This window comes from Chinchilla lanigera, unplaced genomic scaffold (assembly GCF_000276665.1).
Source record: "Chinchilla lanigera isolate Chin_1 unplaced genomic scaffold, ChiLan1.0 scaffold00011, whole genome shotgun sequence".
NCBI lineage: Eukaryota > Metazoa > Chordata > Mammalia > Rodentia > Chinchillidae > Chinchilla > Chinchilla lanigera.
In genome coordinates, this window is record NW_004955412.1 from 10,223,587 (window position 1) to 10,241,336 (window position 17,750).

General features: G+C 39.9%; 1 protein-coding gene across 1 annotated transcript; it reads left to right on the plus strand.

Annotated features, from left to right (window-relative positions):
• The first annotated feature begins 487 nt into the window (after positions 1 to 487).
• Positions 488 to 16,684, plus strand: Rab39a (RAB39A, member RAS oncogene family). The gene is made up of 2 exons (XM_013510971.1): positions 488 to 543; positions 15,827 to 16,684. The coding sequence occupies exons 1-2, from the start codon at positions 488 to 490 to the stop codon at positions 16,251 to 16,253; spliced, it is 483 nt and encodes a 160-aa protein (XP_013366425.1). The 3' UTR covers positions 16,254 to 16,684.
• The last annotated feature ends 1,066 nt before the right edge of the window (positions 16,685 to 17,750 follow it).

A 17,750-nucleotide genomic window follows, 5' to 3' on the forward strand; every position in this document is an offset into this window, starting at 1 on the left:
AAAATAAAAGAAAATAATGATCAGTCTTGAAAATAAGAGGTGGAGCCTCGCGTGGTGACACACGCCTGTAATCCTAGCACTCAGGAGGCTGAGGCGGGAGGATCATTGCAAGTTTGAGGACAGCCTGGGCTACAAAGTGAGTTCAAGTCCAGCCTGAACTGCATAATGAAACCTTGTCTCAAAAAGACCAAAAAAAAAGAAAAAAGAGAAAATAAGAGGTGGACACAAGGAAATTGAGTCACATATTCAGACCTGATTTGTATGGAAAGACCCTGGAATTACACCCACAAAAAGAATTTAAATGTGTGCATGAAAACATGATTGTCCTAACTTAAAAAGGTCAAGTTTCAAAATCTTAGGCAAGGGCAGGGACTGTTATTCAGTAATGACAGAAGGAGTGGAAAGACTTGCGTTTTAGTCTATGGACATCGGTCCTAAGGGCCAGCTTTACAAGGCAAGAGAAGCAGGTAAAGAAAGCATCAACGCAATGACTGTTTCAGAAAGGCAGAAGGAATGTAAAACCGCGGCGAAAAAGAAGCATTCGTGAGGCTAATGAGTTCGCAGACCGTGAGCAGCCAATAGCCTTTGACATCAAAGTGTTTCTGTCCTTTAAATGACTGTTCCACTCTTGGCAAAGCCACGGGGTGGAACATCCGGTTTAATTTACCTTAGCAAGGGCTCAATATTTTGTTGCTTTTAATGGAAACTTACGCGTATCCAACAAAGTTCATGATAACATGTAAGATCGGTATCGTCTTGCCACTTAACATTTTATATAAAAGTAAGCTTTTTTTTTTGGAGACAGGAGCTCACTATGCAGTTCAGGCTGGCCTTGAACCCACTATAGAGCCCAGGTTGGCCTGGAACTCACGGCAATCCTCCTGCATCAGCCTCCCAGATTATGGGATTAAAGGCTGCACCACCACGCCTGGCTCTAAGTAATCTTCAGCACTTCAGAGCCCACAGAGTTTTATCCTTCAGATGACAACAGCATCTTGTTCCAGTAACTTCTAGGAAACTGGAAGATTCCTAATTCCCAGGCATTGACTGCATAGTCATATATGAAATAATCTTTGTAAATAAAAGCAAACTGCTGTTGCTGTTAGATGACCACTTGTCTATCTATTAATTCAGGAAAAAATTAAAGGGAGGAAAATGAAACAGCTAAAACCTTTTTCCATAAACAAGGAAACCATTTTTCTTTTCTGTTATTGTAAAACAAACATATGTCTAAGATGAACTTTTGGGATGAATTAAGAAAATACTGTACAGAATACAATGAAATATTCAGCCGTTAAAAATAAGAAGGCAAGCTGGGTATGCTGCCACACGCCTGCCCAGCACTCGGGAGACTGAGGCAGAAGGATTGCTGAGAGATCAATGCCAGCCTAAACAAACAGAAAGACTTTGTCTCAAAAATAAAGAAATAAGTAAATAAGTAAGAAGACAATCTTGTCATACACAAAAATATGGATGAACCTTGAGGACATTATATCAAGTGAAATAAGCTAGTCAGAGGGACAGATATGGCATGATTCCACTAAACGAGGTATCTAAGTAGTTTGACTTACCAAAGCAGAAAGTAGAATGATGATTGTCAAGGGATGGAAGACCAAGATATCAGGAATTGCTGTTCAATGGGTATCGAGTGTCAGTCGTGAGAGATGAGAGATTTCCAGAGATCTGCTTATAGCATGGTACTTGTCATTAACAATGTTAAACATTGCACTTCTAATCCCAGCATTCAGGAGGCTGAGGCAAGAGGATCACTGCAAACTAAAGGCCAGGCTGGGCTACATAGCAAAACCTTGCCTCAAAAAACTTTTTAAAAAGAGAAGGTAGATCTCATGCTATATATTTTCACTACCATTTTTAAATTAAATTTACTTTTTAAAAGTTTATTTTAAAGAGAAATAATTTTTCAAAATAAGATAATAAGAGAGTAACAATGGTTAATACATTGCATATTGTTATCTTTAAATTAGTTACTCGAGTATAAGATAAAGGCATTTAATTGTCCAAACAGTATTAGCACAAACCTTTCTTTTCAATGAACTAATTTGTAGTATAACTACCAATCTTGTGTGTGTGTGTATGTGTGTGTGTGTGTGTATTGCTTTTCCCTTCTTTCTTTTTTCCTTCCCCCATCCCAGTTTCTCTTTCCTTTTGAACAATTTCTTCCCATTTTACAATATTTATTGTATACTTTGGATCTTATTTACTCTTTCAGCTTCTCACACTAGGGAGACAATACAATGTTTATACATGTGCATCTGGTTTATTTCACTATGAAGATGGTCTTGAGTTTCATCCATTTATGCATAAAAGTCTCCAGTTTATCTTTCTTTCTCGGTGTGTAGTACTCCATTGTATTAAAAGACCACTTTTTTTATCCATTCCTTAGTTGATGGGCATTTGGGTTGTTTCCAAGGTTTAGCTATTACAAATTGTGTTGCTATAAACATGGGTGCACATATATTGCTGTGGCATGATGTTTTTAATTCTTCTGGGAAGATACCCAGAAGGGGAATAGCTGGGTCAAATGGGACTCCAATCTGAGTTTTTTGAGGAATCTCCACAATGATTTCCACAGTGGTTGGACCAGTCTACACTCCCAGCAACAGTGGAGAAGGGCTCCTTTTCCCCATAGCCCCTCCAGCTTTTGTTATTGGTTGATTTCTTGATATTAGCCATCCTTTCCAGGGTGAGATGGAATCTCAGTGTTGTTTCAATTTGCATCTCTGGAATGACCAGTGATGTTGAATATTTTTTCATATATTTATTGCTGTTTGTATTTCTTCCTTTGAGAAGTATGTATTCATCTCAAATGCCCATTTTTAAATTGGGTCTTTAAATTTAGGAGTTCTGATTTTTTTGAGTTCTTTATATGTTCTCAATAGTAACCCTATGTCTGAGGAACAGCTGGGAAACATTTTTTCCGATATTGTGGGTTGCCTCTTTACACTGTTGGTGGTTTCTCTGGCTGTGCAAAAGCTTTTTAATGAGATGAGGTGCCAGTTGTTGATTCTTTGTGATAGTTCCTGTGTGACCAGGGTTTTATTCTTAAAGTCTTTGCCTATACCCATATCTTCAAGAGTTTTACCTAATCTATCTTCCAGCAGATTTAATGTTTCTGTTTTAATATTTAGATCTTTGATCCATTTTGAATTTGGTTTAGTGCATGGTGAAAGATATGGGTCCAATTTTAATCTTCAGCATCTAGAGAGCCAGTTTTTTTCCAGCAAACTTTATTTAAGAAGCTATCTTTCTTCCAGTGAATGTGTTTGGCCCCTTTGTCAAAGATAAGATGGCTGAGTATGAATGGAGTTGTTTCTGCATCTTCTTATCTGTTCCATTGATCTTCAGGTCTGTTTTTTTTTTGCCTATCCCATGCTGTTTTTATAATAGTAGCTTTATAGTAGAATTTCAAGTCAGGGATTGTGATACTTCCTCACCTTGTGTTTGTTGTCTAGAATTGCCTTCACTATTCTAGGTCTCTTCTGGTTCCAGATGAATTTTAGGATTGTTTTCCTCTAAATCTGTGAGATATGCTGTTGGAATTTTGATCAGAATTGCATTAAATATGTATAAAAGTTTTTAAAGTATGGCCATTTCAGTATATTGGCTCTTCCTACCCAAGAGCAAGGGATATCTTTCCATTTTCTGATATCCTCTTCAATCTCCTTTTCAGGGTATTGTACTTTTCAATGTAGAGATCTTTTACTTCCTTTGACGGATTGATTCTTAGCTTTTTTTTTTTTTTTGGGGGGGGGTGCTGTTGTGAAAGGTGCTGTTTCCCTGATTTGTCTCTCAGTGAGTTAGTTATTCATGTACAGGAGGGCTATTGCTTTTGAGTGTTGACTTTGTATCCATCTATGCTATGAATTTGCTTATTAAATCTAACATTTTATAGTGGAGTTTTTGGGTCTTCTATGTAGCGTATCATATCACCCACAAATAATGATTGTTTAACTTCATTTTTTCCTATCATTATTCCTTTTATTTCTTTTTCTTTATTTTATTTTTTATTTTTTACTTTTTTTTGGTACCAGGAATCAAACTCATGACCTCAGCCTTGCCAGGCAAACACTTATGCCACTGAGCTATATCCCGGGCCCTATTTCTTTCTCTTGTCTAATTGCTCTGGCTAAAGTTTCCAGAACTATATTGAATAGGAGTGGAGACAGTGGACATCCTTGTCTACTTCTGATTTTAAAGCTTTCAGGTTTTGTCCACTTAGTATGATGTTGGCTGTTGGTTTATCATAGATGGCTTTTATCAGATTGAGATAAAGACCATCTACTCTAAGTATCTGTAGGGTTTTTATCATGAATGCACTTTGGAATTTGTCAGATACCTTTTCAGCATTAATTGAGATATTCATGTGGTTTTTGTCCTTGGCTCTGTTAAAACGGTGTATTACATTAACTAATTTGCATATGTTGAACCAGCCTCGCATCTCTGGGATGGAGCTGACTCAGTCATGGTATATAATTTTCCTGATGATTTGCTGCATTCTGTTTGCCAATATCTTATTGAGGATTTTTGCATATTTGTTCATTAGGGAGATTGGCCTATAGTTCTCTTCTTAGTTGGGTCCTTCACTGGTTTGGGTATAAGAGTAATGCTTGCTTCCGGGAATGAATTTGGGAGTATTGCTTCCTTTTAAATTTCATTTCAGAGTTTGAGAAGTAGTGGTATTAAGTCTTCTCTAAATTTCTTATAGAATTTAGCAATGAATCCATCAGGGTCTGGGTTTGTCTTTGCTGGTAGGTTTTTAATTACATCTTTGATTTCATTGACTGATATTGGTTTATTTAGAATTTTTATATCTTCTTGATTGAGCTTTGGTAATTCATATGTATCTAGGAATCTGTCCGTTTCTTCTGCATTTTCCATTTTATTAGACTATAAGTTCTCAAAATAGGTATAGATAATCTTCTGGATTTCTGTAGTGTCTGTTGTAATTTTCCCCTTTCATTCCTAATTGCATGGACTTGAGTCTTTTATTTCCTTTTTTTGATAAGGTTGGCTAAGGATTTGTCAATTTTATTTAATGTTTCAAAGAACCAACCCTTAATTCATCACTTCTTTGTATTATTTTCTTAGTTTCCAATGCATTAATTTCTGCTCTGATCTTTATAATTTCTTCATTTGTATGTGCTTTTGGCTTAGCCTGCTCTTCTTTTTCTAGAAGTTTGAGGTTCACCATTAAGTTGTTTATTTGCCCTTGCTCTGTTTTCCTGATATGGATACTCACTGCTGTAAATTTCCCTCTGATAACTGCTTTCACTGTGTCCCATAAGATCCAACATGCTGTACTGTCATTATCATTTAATTGTAGAAACTGTCTAATTTCTTCTTTAATTTTATCTTTGACCCACTGGTTATTCAGTATAGTACTATTTAATTGCATGTGTTTATGAAGTTCTTGTGGTTGATTTTGCCATTGATTTCTTTTTTTTTGTTTTGTTTTGTTTTGTTTTGTTTTTTCTCCGGTACCGGGAACCGAACTCACGACCTTGCGCGTGCCAGGCAGGCGCTTTTGCCGCTGAGCTAAACCCCCAGCCCCTGCCATTGATTTCTAATTTCATTACACTATGGTCTGACAATATGCAAGGGATAATGTCTATTCCTTTGCATTTACTGAAGCATGTTCTATGAGCTAGTATGTGGAGAATGTCCCATGTGCAGCTGAGAAGAATGTATTTTGATGTTGTGGGTTGAACGCTCTGTGGACATCTACTAAGTCCATTTGTTCAAAAATTTGCTTCAGTTCTAATATTTCATTGTTGATTTTTTTTTTTTTGTCTAGTTGATCTGTCTTTTTTTGAAGTAGGGTATTGAGATCCCCCACTGCAATTGTATTAGTGCTTATTTGATTTTTCCTGTCTGTTAATATTTGTTTTATATAGTTGGGTGCACTGGTATTTGTTGCATATGTATTTATGATTGTTATCACTGCCTCTTGGAATGTTCCCTTTACAAAAATGTAGTGATATTCTTATCAGTCTTGGTTTGAAATTCATTTTGTCTGCAAATAGCATAGCTACCCCTGCTTTTTTCCTGGCTTTCTGTCACATGGACTTTCCTTTGACTTTCAGTCTATGAATTTGTTTTTGAATTAAATATATTTCTTGTATGCAGCATATTGTTGGATCTTGCTTCTTCATCCTTTCCGTCAGTCTGTGTATTTTGATTGGTGAATTGAAACCATTAGCATTGATAGTTATAACTGATATGTACTGACTTACCTTGTCATGTTATTTTTCTGTTATTGGCCCCTCTCTTTTTTTTCCCCTCTCTGTTTAATTGTTTGTCTTGCCTCATGGATTCCTTCTGTTGGAGTTCATGTAGTTATAGTCCTTGTTATCTCCTTCTAGAATACACTTCAAAATATTTTGGAGTGCTGATTTTATGGTCATAAATTTCCTCAGGTGTTCTTTGTCATGGAAATATCTTATTTCTCCATCAGTTTTGAAAGATAGTTTTGTAGGGTATGTCAATCTCAGTTGAGGTTATTTTCCTTTAGAGCTTGAAATACTTCAGCCCAAGCCTCCCCCACTCCCCCCGACTTGAGGGTTTGTGATTTTGATGGGCTTTCCTATATAGGGGCTTTTCTTTCCTTTTCCCTATCAGCTTTTTTGATTCTATTCTTGTGTTGAATTTCTGGAATCTTGACTTGATTGTAGCTAATTGGAGTCCAATATGCCTAACATATGTGTATGTCAAATTCTTTTTCCCTACCAGGGAATTTTCTGCCACGTCTGTGAACAGTTTTTTTTTTTTAATATCATTTGTGCTATCTCCTGCTTTTTCATTGACTCCAATCAATATTAAGTTATTCTTCTTTGCCTCAACTAGCAACTGCTGGATTGATTTTTCATGGTCCCTTGCTATTTTTTGTTTGTTTGTCTTTTTGAGACAGGGTCTCACTATGCAGTTCAGGCTGACCTTGAGCTCACTTTGTAGCCCAGGTTGGCCTCGAACTCACAGTGATCCTCCTGCCTCAGCCTCCCAAGTGCTGGGATTACAGGCATGTGCCACCACACACAGCCACCCCTTGCTATTTTTAAGAAATCTTTCTTGTCATGATTGTTAACCACAAGCCTGTCTTCTGTATCTGAGATCCTGTCCCCACACTGACTTATTCTGCTGCAGATACTTTCAGTGGAATTTTTATTCTCCTGGATATCTGCTTGAATCTGTCTTTTGGGTTCCATTTCTGTTCTATGCTGAGCATTTGTGGCTTCCATAAATTTCTTAAACTCCTTATTTTTTATTTGTATCTGCTCTAGTGTCACTAAGCATGATTTTCATTGTGGGCACCATCTCTACAGTTATCTGAGAAACTAGCTCTGATTTGACCTTTTCTAGAGCCTCATTCAATTGCTTTGTTGTTGCAACTTCAGAGAGGCCAGGTGGTGGTTTGTGGATTGTCCCACCTCATTGCCCCCTGGTTTGACTTTGGTGAACTGGATGTCATGGGTTGCATCTTGTTTAAGTGTCTTCTCATTTTCTTTCTTTCTTTCTTTTTCTTAGTTTAATTCTTGTAGTGATGCTTATAGATTACCTATAGTGTGTTGCTTTATTGCTAGTATTTAGAACCTTAGGAAATGACTGTCTCTGAGGTAGCTTTCAGGTGTAGCTGGTTTTTGGATTTTGAGTCTGTTGTAAGATCCTACCTCTTCAATTTGTTGGGGATGAGAAGTTGCTGCCTGCTTGGCCCAGCCCCTGGTTCTTTGGCACTGTGCCACAGTATTTTCTATAACTCTTAGTCACTCTCAATCTTGGAATACCAGGAAGAATAGCTTGTCAGATCAATTATGTTACTTTTGGCTAAAGTGGTACCATCAGCAATAACAATAGCATCAAACACAGCCTAGAAAGTGACAAACTGAGGTAACCATTAATTTGCTACTTTTAACCATATGAATGAACTACATTTGTGGTTATATAACAAAATCTAAAACAAATCAGAAAATTATATGTGGTATATAAGTCCTTAATATGTCAGTTTTGTCCTCAGGAGTTAAAATTTTAAAGGGGTTAGGGAGAAAATAGAGAAGTAGAAGAAGAGGAAGAGATTAGAAGTAAGGCTGGAGGATAAAGAGGGGATCAAGCTAATTTTGGGAAACTGGTGCAGCAGACTGGAGGAAAGGAGAGTAGGAAGAGATGAAAAGAAGAACAGAACAGAACCACAACCACAAAGAGGCTAGAAACCACTTTCACACTCATATAAAAACAAGATCAAACAATGAAGGAGAAAAAAAACAAAAAAGGAACAAAACCACAATGAACAAGAGAGAGAAAGAAAAGAAAAAAAATGTCTACCTCCAGCTTTGTCTCTCTGTTGTCACTGGTAGACAACATATGGAGACAGAGTCCATATCTGTGTTGATTTATTGCAGCAAGTCAGCATTAGCTTTTTTAGGGAGTAGGTAGTGGATAATCACAATAAACCTGCACCTTGTGGACAAGACCAGACTTATTTGGCCTGTAGGTATCAGTGCACCTTCCACAGGCCCTGAGCCCAGCTGGGAGCCACTAGATAGAGCCAGCAGCTGCTCTAGGTACTGAGCTCTGCCAGTCCCTCTCCAAGATGGCTCCCGGCCAGTCACTCTCTCCATGGGACAACTGAGCCCTCAGCACTCACCTCCAGCTAGTGCAGTCCTTCCTGTCCCCTGCTCCCCCCCAACTGCTGTGTCTCCATGTGTCCACAGGTTTGAATTGTTCTTCTGTAGCAGTGAGTCCTGTCTCAGGGAGAAGGGGCCGCCAGCTACCTCCTTCTTCACTGAAGTTTCTCTCTTCACTCTCCATGGGCTTCAATTCCATTCAAGCTTCAGATCCTTCCTGGGTCCGGGGACCCACTTCCCTCCTTCTTGTCTTCCTGAGTTGCTCTATTCCAGCTTCTGGATGGCAACTCTCACATTAGCTCCTAGAGTCTTGATAGGAAACTAGAGGATCAGGCTTAGAATAAAGCAAAAGAACCCACGCATTCTCCACAGACAGGACCTCAAGAAACCTGCGTGGTCCCCTTTATGTTTCTGCCTGCTCACTCACTGCCCTAAGAAGCTCCCAAGGGCCAGTTGGCACCCTCAGCTGCTAATTCAGTAGAAGCATCGCAGGGCTGCCTGGTGAAAGCATTTCTCCCTTGAATACGAAAACCTTTATGTCAGCAAAGTGCAGAGTCACAGGGATTAGAAGCAACAAAAAATTTTAGTGACTCATTAAGTACAATTGTGAGAGGCACTGTCACCCCACTCTCACCCTCTGCTTCCCAGGCCACAGCTTCTGTGTATGGGAGAAAACACTGTTTACTGTTGATGAATTGCTACAGATCTTCAACTACTTTCCCATCTCTGAGTTTGAGCGGGGAAAGTTGACAATTAGTAACAGCACCAGAAGTTCCACAAATGGGACGGTTCCTTTTTCCACCGATCTTTGCATTCACCACAGAGTGGAGCCGTGAATGCTAACATATTTAGAACTATTGGCAAGGTGGGCTTGGGTTTTTTCTATTTAATTATAAGAAAACTCAACTAAAGTGATGGGTTCAAAAGGTGCTGCAGGAGCAGGTGTGCTGGGTGTGTGAGCCTTGCTACTATTCGAGGCCCGTGCAGGTCCCACCCCATCCTCCTGCTTATCTACGCGACTTTTTGCTTGGTGACAAACCTGCGGTCTGGCAAATTAGAAAACATCCAACTCATGTTGAGCGCTCAGATTGTACAGTCATTTGATATTCTATAGTCAGGCGTTTAGTCTCTATCAAAGCCAAGTCATAAGCCGAGAACTATTTTTCAAAGGAGTAACAGCCTTTGACACAGAGCATACTTTAGTCCAAAGTGCCACTCCTGTAATTATCTAGTGGGGGCTTCCCTGCTCATCATAGAGCATCTTAGTGTGCTCTAGGCACTTTAAACAGGTACCATTAGATCTGATGGCCCACGATCCAAATGGCCAAGTTGATTGCATTATAGCTTAGACCAACCAAAAGACTTCTCTTGTTTTCAGCCATTTTTTTCTTTTCTTTTCCTTGTTTGCTTGTTTGTTCGTTTTGAAACGGCCTTGCTCTGTACCCCATGCTGACCTTGAACCCTTGGTGATTACCCTGCCTCAGCCTCCTAAGTGCTGGGATTATAGGTGTGTGCCACCATGCCCAGTACTTTCATCTCTGTTAAAACCAGTAGCCTTTTGGGTGTCTCACTTTATAGGTCAGAGAATCACACTACACTATATAAGTTTCCTCCAGAATTCAAAAAAGTCCATCAAGTATTATAAATTTTCTTCTTAATAGAGGGTACAAAATACTAAAACTTACCTTCTTTGGTTTCATCAACATGCTCCTGATTAAAGGGGCCCCTTCCTGTAGAAAATTCCCAGAGATTACTGCAATGATATCTTGCAGAGCCACTAATTTTTCATTTGATATATCATGTGTGTGTGTCTGTGTGTCTGTATCGGTGTGTCTATGCCTTTGTGTGCCTCTTTGAGACAGGATCTCACTTTGTAGTTTAGGCTGGACTTGAACTCAGTATGGAGCCCAGGTAGGCCACAGACTCACACCTATCCTCTTGCCTCCGCCTCCTGAGTGCTGAGATTACAGGTGTGTGCCATCGTGTCCACCTTTGATGTCTCTTTAGAATGTATTTGTTTCTGAAAATGTGTTCACCATTCCTCCAACACTGATAATGCTCTTAGCAACTCAGCAACCTGAGTGTGAGAACCACACTACTAATATCGGACAACTTTCTTTTTTTGAACTTCTATTACCTCTTCCTTTGAAATTTCCTTTCTCTCCCTCTCTCTCTGTCTTTCTGTCATTTCTCCTACATCCCCAACAGTTACCTATGTGGTTCTGAACAGAGCAACCATTCATTGAGTCACTAAGATGTAATAACTACTCACCGTGTGTTAGCGTCCGAAAACCACCGAGTATTCAGTAAGGAGCAAAATAGACGTGGCACCTACCCGGTTCCCACCATTAGCAAGCCAGTGCCTGCATCTAGAAAGGAGAAAGACTGCTATACAGGGATAATAGACACAGCTCTCCTCCCCGCTGATCTGCGATACACACTCTTAGCAAACAGAACACCCATTTTTTTCCTTCTGTAGGGGAATTGAAAGGGTAAAATGTTCCTCCAGTTCTCTTGTGCAGAGAGAAAAGTTGAATGGAAATTCTGCTTCTTCCTAAATGTGAGGAAAAAGGAAGAGTTTCTCCAAATATCAACAGGACCCCAGCAGTGCTGGGTGTCCCCTTGGGATTGGTTATAATTAATTCATAGTAACACAGCCTGCCTGAGTTGAGTGACTTTCTACAGAAATATTCAGCTGCATTCTGGACTGAACCAGAGATAGTGTTTTCCCAAATGAATATGACGGAGGGAGAGGGACTTAGGCACTGAGCTATTTCCGGAGAACAATTGCAATGATCTCTTGCAGAGCCTAAGATGAAGAAGTGTATACAGACATGTGGACCTGACCCACAAGCTCTGCAATATTATTTCCTCCATAACAAACATGAGACTTGATCGAAATCTATTTATTTATTCTTTCCCTCCCTTTCTTCTGTACCCTTCTCCCAGTTATTTTCTTTTATTCAGTGAGATTTTCAAGGCCCAGAAGAAAATAAACACAAGGTAACATGTAACAAGACACTGTCACTTATAAAGAATCATTATTCATCATGAACTTTTAAGTTCTTTACATGGAAAACTCCCTACCTAGTTCCTTTGGAATCTGCCCCCTACCTCCTCATAATGCCTTCAGGAACTTCTAGAGACCTAAAGGGAGAAGGTCCAGAGAGAAACAGGTTAGTTCCTCATTACCTCTGCAAGACCTGCGTCCCGAGTCAAGTTTTGCATCGGAAGACCTGCCTCTTCTTCCAAATGATCGATAGCAGGAATGCCCCGTTGTCTTAGGGGACAACTATATCTGACTTTCGAGCATAACAGGTCAGAACTCTAAACGTACTCTCCAGACCCAATATAGAAAATGGAGATCAAGTTATTACATTAAAAATGATAGATGTCTCATTGAGACCTTTTATTCCAACTAATTATTGATGAGTTGTTTTTTAGAGTCTATTACATATATTTTGTTATAGTTTTATGCTATGAAACTGTACCAACTGGCTTCCAAATGAGTTTTCAAAATTAAATACAAGCTGGGTACATTATGCTCACCTATAATTCCAGCTACTCGGGAAGCTAAGGCAGGAGGATAAAAAGTTAAGACCAGCCTGGGCAGTGTAGTGAGACCCTGGCTCAACTTAAAAAAATAAAAAGGGCTGAGAATGTGTGAAAGCCTAAGATTCAATCCCTAGTACAAATGGAAAACAAAGTACTAGAAAATATGTTATTTCCTACAGTGTAAGTGTGCCCCTGCATAAATACAAGCATTTCTGTATGAGTTTTCAATCGCAAAAAAAGAAATGTGTTTTTGAAAATTATACTAATGGTAAGTTAAATGGGGTGAAGGGAAAGACTGAAGACTTGATGCAGAATAAATTGGTGCTTTCAGTCTAATAGGGTGGCCTTAGTTAAGTTTCTAGGACAGTGCCCATCTTCCTAAATGTGTTTGTGTGAAGAGGGGTGGTAAAAGGATAACACATTAACTATGCCTCAAAACTTCTAAAAGGTAATGAACTGCATTATTCTTAGCCTGCCAAAGATGGTGATAGATTTTTTTTTTTATCAATCTCTGTACAGTACTGTAGTCCTCAAAACCTTTTTAGAAATAATCACTTGGGAATCTATTAGGAATTCTGAGGAGAATCCAGGAGGCAGAAAGAATAGAAAGAAAAGGTTAAATATTTCTTTCACACTCCAACAACAGAGATGTTTGTGGGGGTACAATGATGGTTTATGAAAGCTGGAGAGGAAGAAATGCCAGGCAACCCACTGGCTCTTCACAAAGGCTGTGCTGCCCCAGGGAAGCAATCAGATCAGTTTGAGAAAGGACCATGACAACTTGGAGACTGACAGGTTCCTGGCTCACATGACAGTTAGCACTTTTCCCTCTGACCAATTAATCCCACATAATAAACATTTAATTAGATCTGTCATTTACCAAGCATTAGATACACCTTTTTTTCTTTTTTTTTTTTTTTTTGTGCCAAGAATCTAGCTCAGGACCTTGTGCTTGCCAGGCAGGTGCTTGTGCCGCTGAGCTACATGCCTGGCCCTGATTATTAGATATAGTACGTAGGTTAAAAAAAAAAAAGTGTTTGACCCTTAAGGAGTATGAAATTGAGTAGAGGACATATGAGCAAATCCAATCAAGACATTATAAAAGTTGATCTAATTGTAAGGCCAATATGCCAAAGTTCAAAAGAATTAGAAGACATGCCTAAGAAAGATCAGTGGTAGGGAGGACTTTGATAACATGATTCTTTTTTGACAAGGTATCACTATGTAGCCCAAGCTGGCCTCAAACTCATGATCCTTCTGCCCCAGTCTCCCCCATGCTCAGATTACAAGCTGAGTTGCTATGATTCTTGAAATAGCTATTAAAGGAGCAGTAGGAGTTTGCTAGATAAAAAAGGGGCTGAAGATATTCCAGGTAGAGAAAACAACACAAGTAAGTGCAAGAAACATAAAACTGGGCTGGCATAAGCTTGGTGGTAGAGCACGTGGTGAGCATGCACAAGGTTCTAGGTTCAATCCCCAGCACCATGGGAGGAAGGGGAAGGAAAGGAGGGGAGAAGAGGGAGAGGGGAAGGATGAACCTTCATCTTGCCTCCTAAGGTTTCCAGAGATGTCAAGGGAACTGAAAAGAATGGTGACATGTTCAGGAACAGCGACAGGGGAAAGCCATTAACCACCTGCCTGCAAGAGGCAAGGAAGGAGAAGGGTATCGTCAAAGTCTGGTGACAAGGCCGAAGCAGCGGGATCTGAAGTTCACATCTAGCCTGGGCTACATAGCCAGGTGCTGTCTCAAGAAAATAAATAAATAAATAAATTAAAAAGCCCGGTAAGCCTGGTGACAACCTAGTTATGGAGATGTACACCCAGCAACCTTGACACAGAGGAATATAACTGCAGCCCAATAGAAACGGTCACAGAGACAGAGACAAAAGAAGGGACAGATACTGTTATGACTTAAGTGTAAATGTCCCCTCCAAGCCTCCTGCAGTCACAGGTGGGGCTTTTTGGAGGTGGCCAGATCTAGGGTGTGTGCTGCTGGGATCAAGGATGTGATGCTGGGATTGATTCATGGTGCAATGCTAGGATTAAGGCTGCCCCACCCTCGGGATGGTAGCCTGAGTAAGGTATAAGGGACAAAAGGGGGTCACTGCTGGTCACTTGTAGCTGGCCACCTTTCTACCTCCTGCCTGCCATGAACTGCTGCTCCTCTGCGATGCCCCTCTGCCATGCCACCCTGCCTTGGAGCCAGCCGACTGTGAAGCGAAACCTCTACAAACTGTGAACCAAATAAACCTCTCCTGCTTTAACCGGGAGCATTGGGTATTTTGTCTCAGCAACAAGAAAAGTGACTAAGAAGATGCCCTGACTTTTCTTTCCCCCAGTTTCCAGCCACTAACCCCCCTTGGCTGATCTCCACTGCAAAGCCGAGGGCAAGGGAATTTGGGGAAACTTCCTTGTACAGACCAGCTTCCTGAGAGCTGGAAGACAGTAGAGGCTAGATCCAGGGCCGCGGAGAATCATCCATTAGCACATCTCACCTTCATTATCCAGGTTCAAACAACTTTCTGGTTCTTGAATTGGTTTAGCATAAGAATATACCTGTAACTAACACTGGAGCAAGTCTATCTCAGTTGGTACAAATTTCCAAAGAACAAAGGAGTTAAACAATGGAAATTTATTTGTCATCGTTTGGAGGCTGGGAGTGGGGTGAGACTGGAGAGCCCGCATTTTCAGGTTCTGATAAGGGCCTCTTTTGTGTTTCGGACATGCATCTTCTCGTAACCTTACTGGGTACAAAGAGTGATGGAGAGCCCTCTAGTGTCTCTTTCATAAGGGCACTGATCACAAGGGTCAAGTCCTCACCTCACAACCTGGACTACATCACAAGGGCCTCACCTCCTCACACACCATCACATTAGGGGTCAGGATTTCAATGTAACAGTTGAATATGCATTCAATCCGTGATACTGCTCTGTGTTTCCTCAACTGTTAGAGGAGGAGTCTGTATTACATGACAAGAAGAGATTTGTGAGATCTGACTCGCTGTGCAGCCCCTGCCCTTCTTTAATCTTTCTTTATGCCTCCTTTTAACTGCAAGGGTGTCAAATTATTCAATGAAACATTTAAAAACAAAAACAAGTACTCATAAGAGTGCAAGGTGACATACCATGTAAGTGCTTTTGTAACTATCTAAGCATTACTACTTTGTTCGTTTGCTTGTTTATTTTATTTATTTATTTATTTATTTATTTTTGGTTTTTCTCCGGTACCGGGAACCGAACTCACCACCTTGCGCTTGCCAGGCAGGTGCTTTTGCCGCTGAGCTAAATCCCCAGCCCCTGCTTGTTTATTTTAGACAGGGTCTCACTATGTAGTTCAGGCTGGCCTTGAACTGACTGTGAAGGCTAGGCTGGCCTAGCACTCATGGCGATCACTCCTGCCTCAGCCTCCGAGAGTGCCTGGATTACAGGCGCGCACCACCACCCCTGGCCTAACCATTACTACTGTAATGCTCTGTTAGTGTATGAAACAGGGTTGCGTATTAGTCTCATGGAATAGTGTTCACATACACTTCATATTTGATGTAAGTATTTTCATATTTGATTATGGGGTTACACGGTATGAAGGAGGGGGAAATGACATGTCCTTATACAGCTTTGTTTCTCTTTATTTTTCAGATCAATAACTCGATCATACTACCGCAACTCAGTTGGTGGATTTTTAGTATTTGACATTACTAACCGACGATCTTTCGAACATGTGAAAGACTGGCTAGAAGAAGCAAAAATGCACGTACAGCCATTTCAGATTGTATTTCTGCTAGTGGGACATAAATGCGATTTAGCTTCACAGCGTCAGGTGACAAGGGAAGAAGCTGAAAAACTGTCTGCAGACTGTGGAATGAAGTACATCGAGACCTCAGCCAAAGATGCCACAAACGTGGAGGAATCCTTCACCATCTTGACACGAGACATTTATGAACTTATTAAAAAGGGGGAGATTTGTATTCAGGATGGCTGGGAAGGGGTTAAAAGTGGTTTTGTTCCAAATACGGTGCATTCTTCTGAGGAAGCAGTAAAGCCCAGGAAGGAGTGCTTCTGCTGACTTCAAAAAGGCCAAAGAACGAACCAGAACAGATGGGTGTCCTTTCAGGGTAATACCAACATTAACAGCAGAGTGTGCGATGACAGCATAAGGAAAAGCTCTAAACCCACACTAACACTGTTTTGTAAGCTTTCTGATTCAGAGCACTGTGCTTCCTTGTGACACTACCACATTAGGTATTTTGCTCAGTTATCAGGCGTAGCTGACAACTTTATTGAAACGAGTATCTATGTAATTACCTCCATTCTCATTCTGTTAGAATATAGCTGACCTCAGTGTTCAGACATATTCAGAACGCATTTTTCTTGGATTTTTTGTAAACATATAGTCTGGTTAAAGATTTCTATCAGGAGTTACATTGTTTTGAGTTACTATTGAATAGTAAAGTATACTTAAAAGTACATTGTTCATATGCAAAGGAAACAATCTCAGAAATATATATATTTTTTCTTGTCTTTTTGAGACAGGGTCTCGCTATGTAGTTCAGGCTGGCCTGGAGCTCACTTTGTAGCCCAGGCTGGTCTTGAAATTGCAAGGATCCTCCTGCCTCAGCCTCCCGAGTGCTGGGATTACAGGCATGAGCCACCACGCCTGGCTCAATCTCAGAAATATTGACGAGGACTAAAATAGCAAGTGCTTGTTTAAGGTACCAGGTATTTTCCCATTTTCGGAAGTATTTCTCTTCCCTTACTCTTGCTTGAACCTAAGAAAATAACTTTTACACTTATTTTTATTTCCTGACTTAGCGCTCCTGCAAATCTTGTTTTATAAGATATCGAAGGGTTGAAACAAAATATTTTAAGTGAATATTTGTGAAAACAAAAACAAGGGACCACTCAGAAGCAAATGTTTTGATGCTGTAGTATACTGTCCAACTTTAAGCCAAAATATTATTTATATACTGACTTTTTTAAAAATGCAATTTACTTTAGTATATGTGCTGCTGAAGTGAGCACTAAAAATGCAGTTTAAACTACCTTCACCATTATCAGTATAGCCATAGAATGTTTTTAGTAACAGCATCCCTGTGCAAGTAAATTTTCAATTTTTCCCATTTCCAGTGTAAGAAGAGTATACAAAAGCTGCTTGTGCATAATGAAAATGAGTTACTAAGCCGGGCATGGTGGTGCACGCCTATAATCCCAGCACTCGGGAGGCTGAGGCAGGAGGATCGTTGCAAGTTCAAGACCAGCCTGGGCTACAAAGTGAGCTCAAGGCCAGCCTGAACTGCATAGTGAGACCCTGTCTCAAAAAAACAAACAAAAAAAAAAAAAAAAAACAAGAAAATGAGTTACTAGTTGCTCGATATATTTAGCGTTCAAGCTGCATTTTACAATCTTATCAGTACCAGAGAAGACAGAATAAGCTGTTAAGGGAATAAAATGGCTTTCAAGTTTCCTAATTTTAACTTCTTAATTTCCTAACTTTGGATTTATTAATTAAACTTCTCTCTTGGAAGGGACCTTTTGATCACACTGTCAAGTATTTGATAACATC

Excerpts from the sequence above, each read along its gene's own strand:
- Rab39a (XM_013510971.1), top strand. The coding sequence starts at position 488 with ATGACTGTTTCAGAAAGGCAGAAGGAATGTAAAACCGCGGCGAAAAAG. Across the intron at positions 544-15,826 it reads GCGGCGAAAAAGAAGCATTC|ATCAATAACTCGATCATACT; the intron begins GTGAGGCTAATG and ends TTTATTTTTCAG.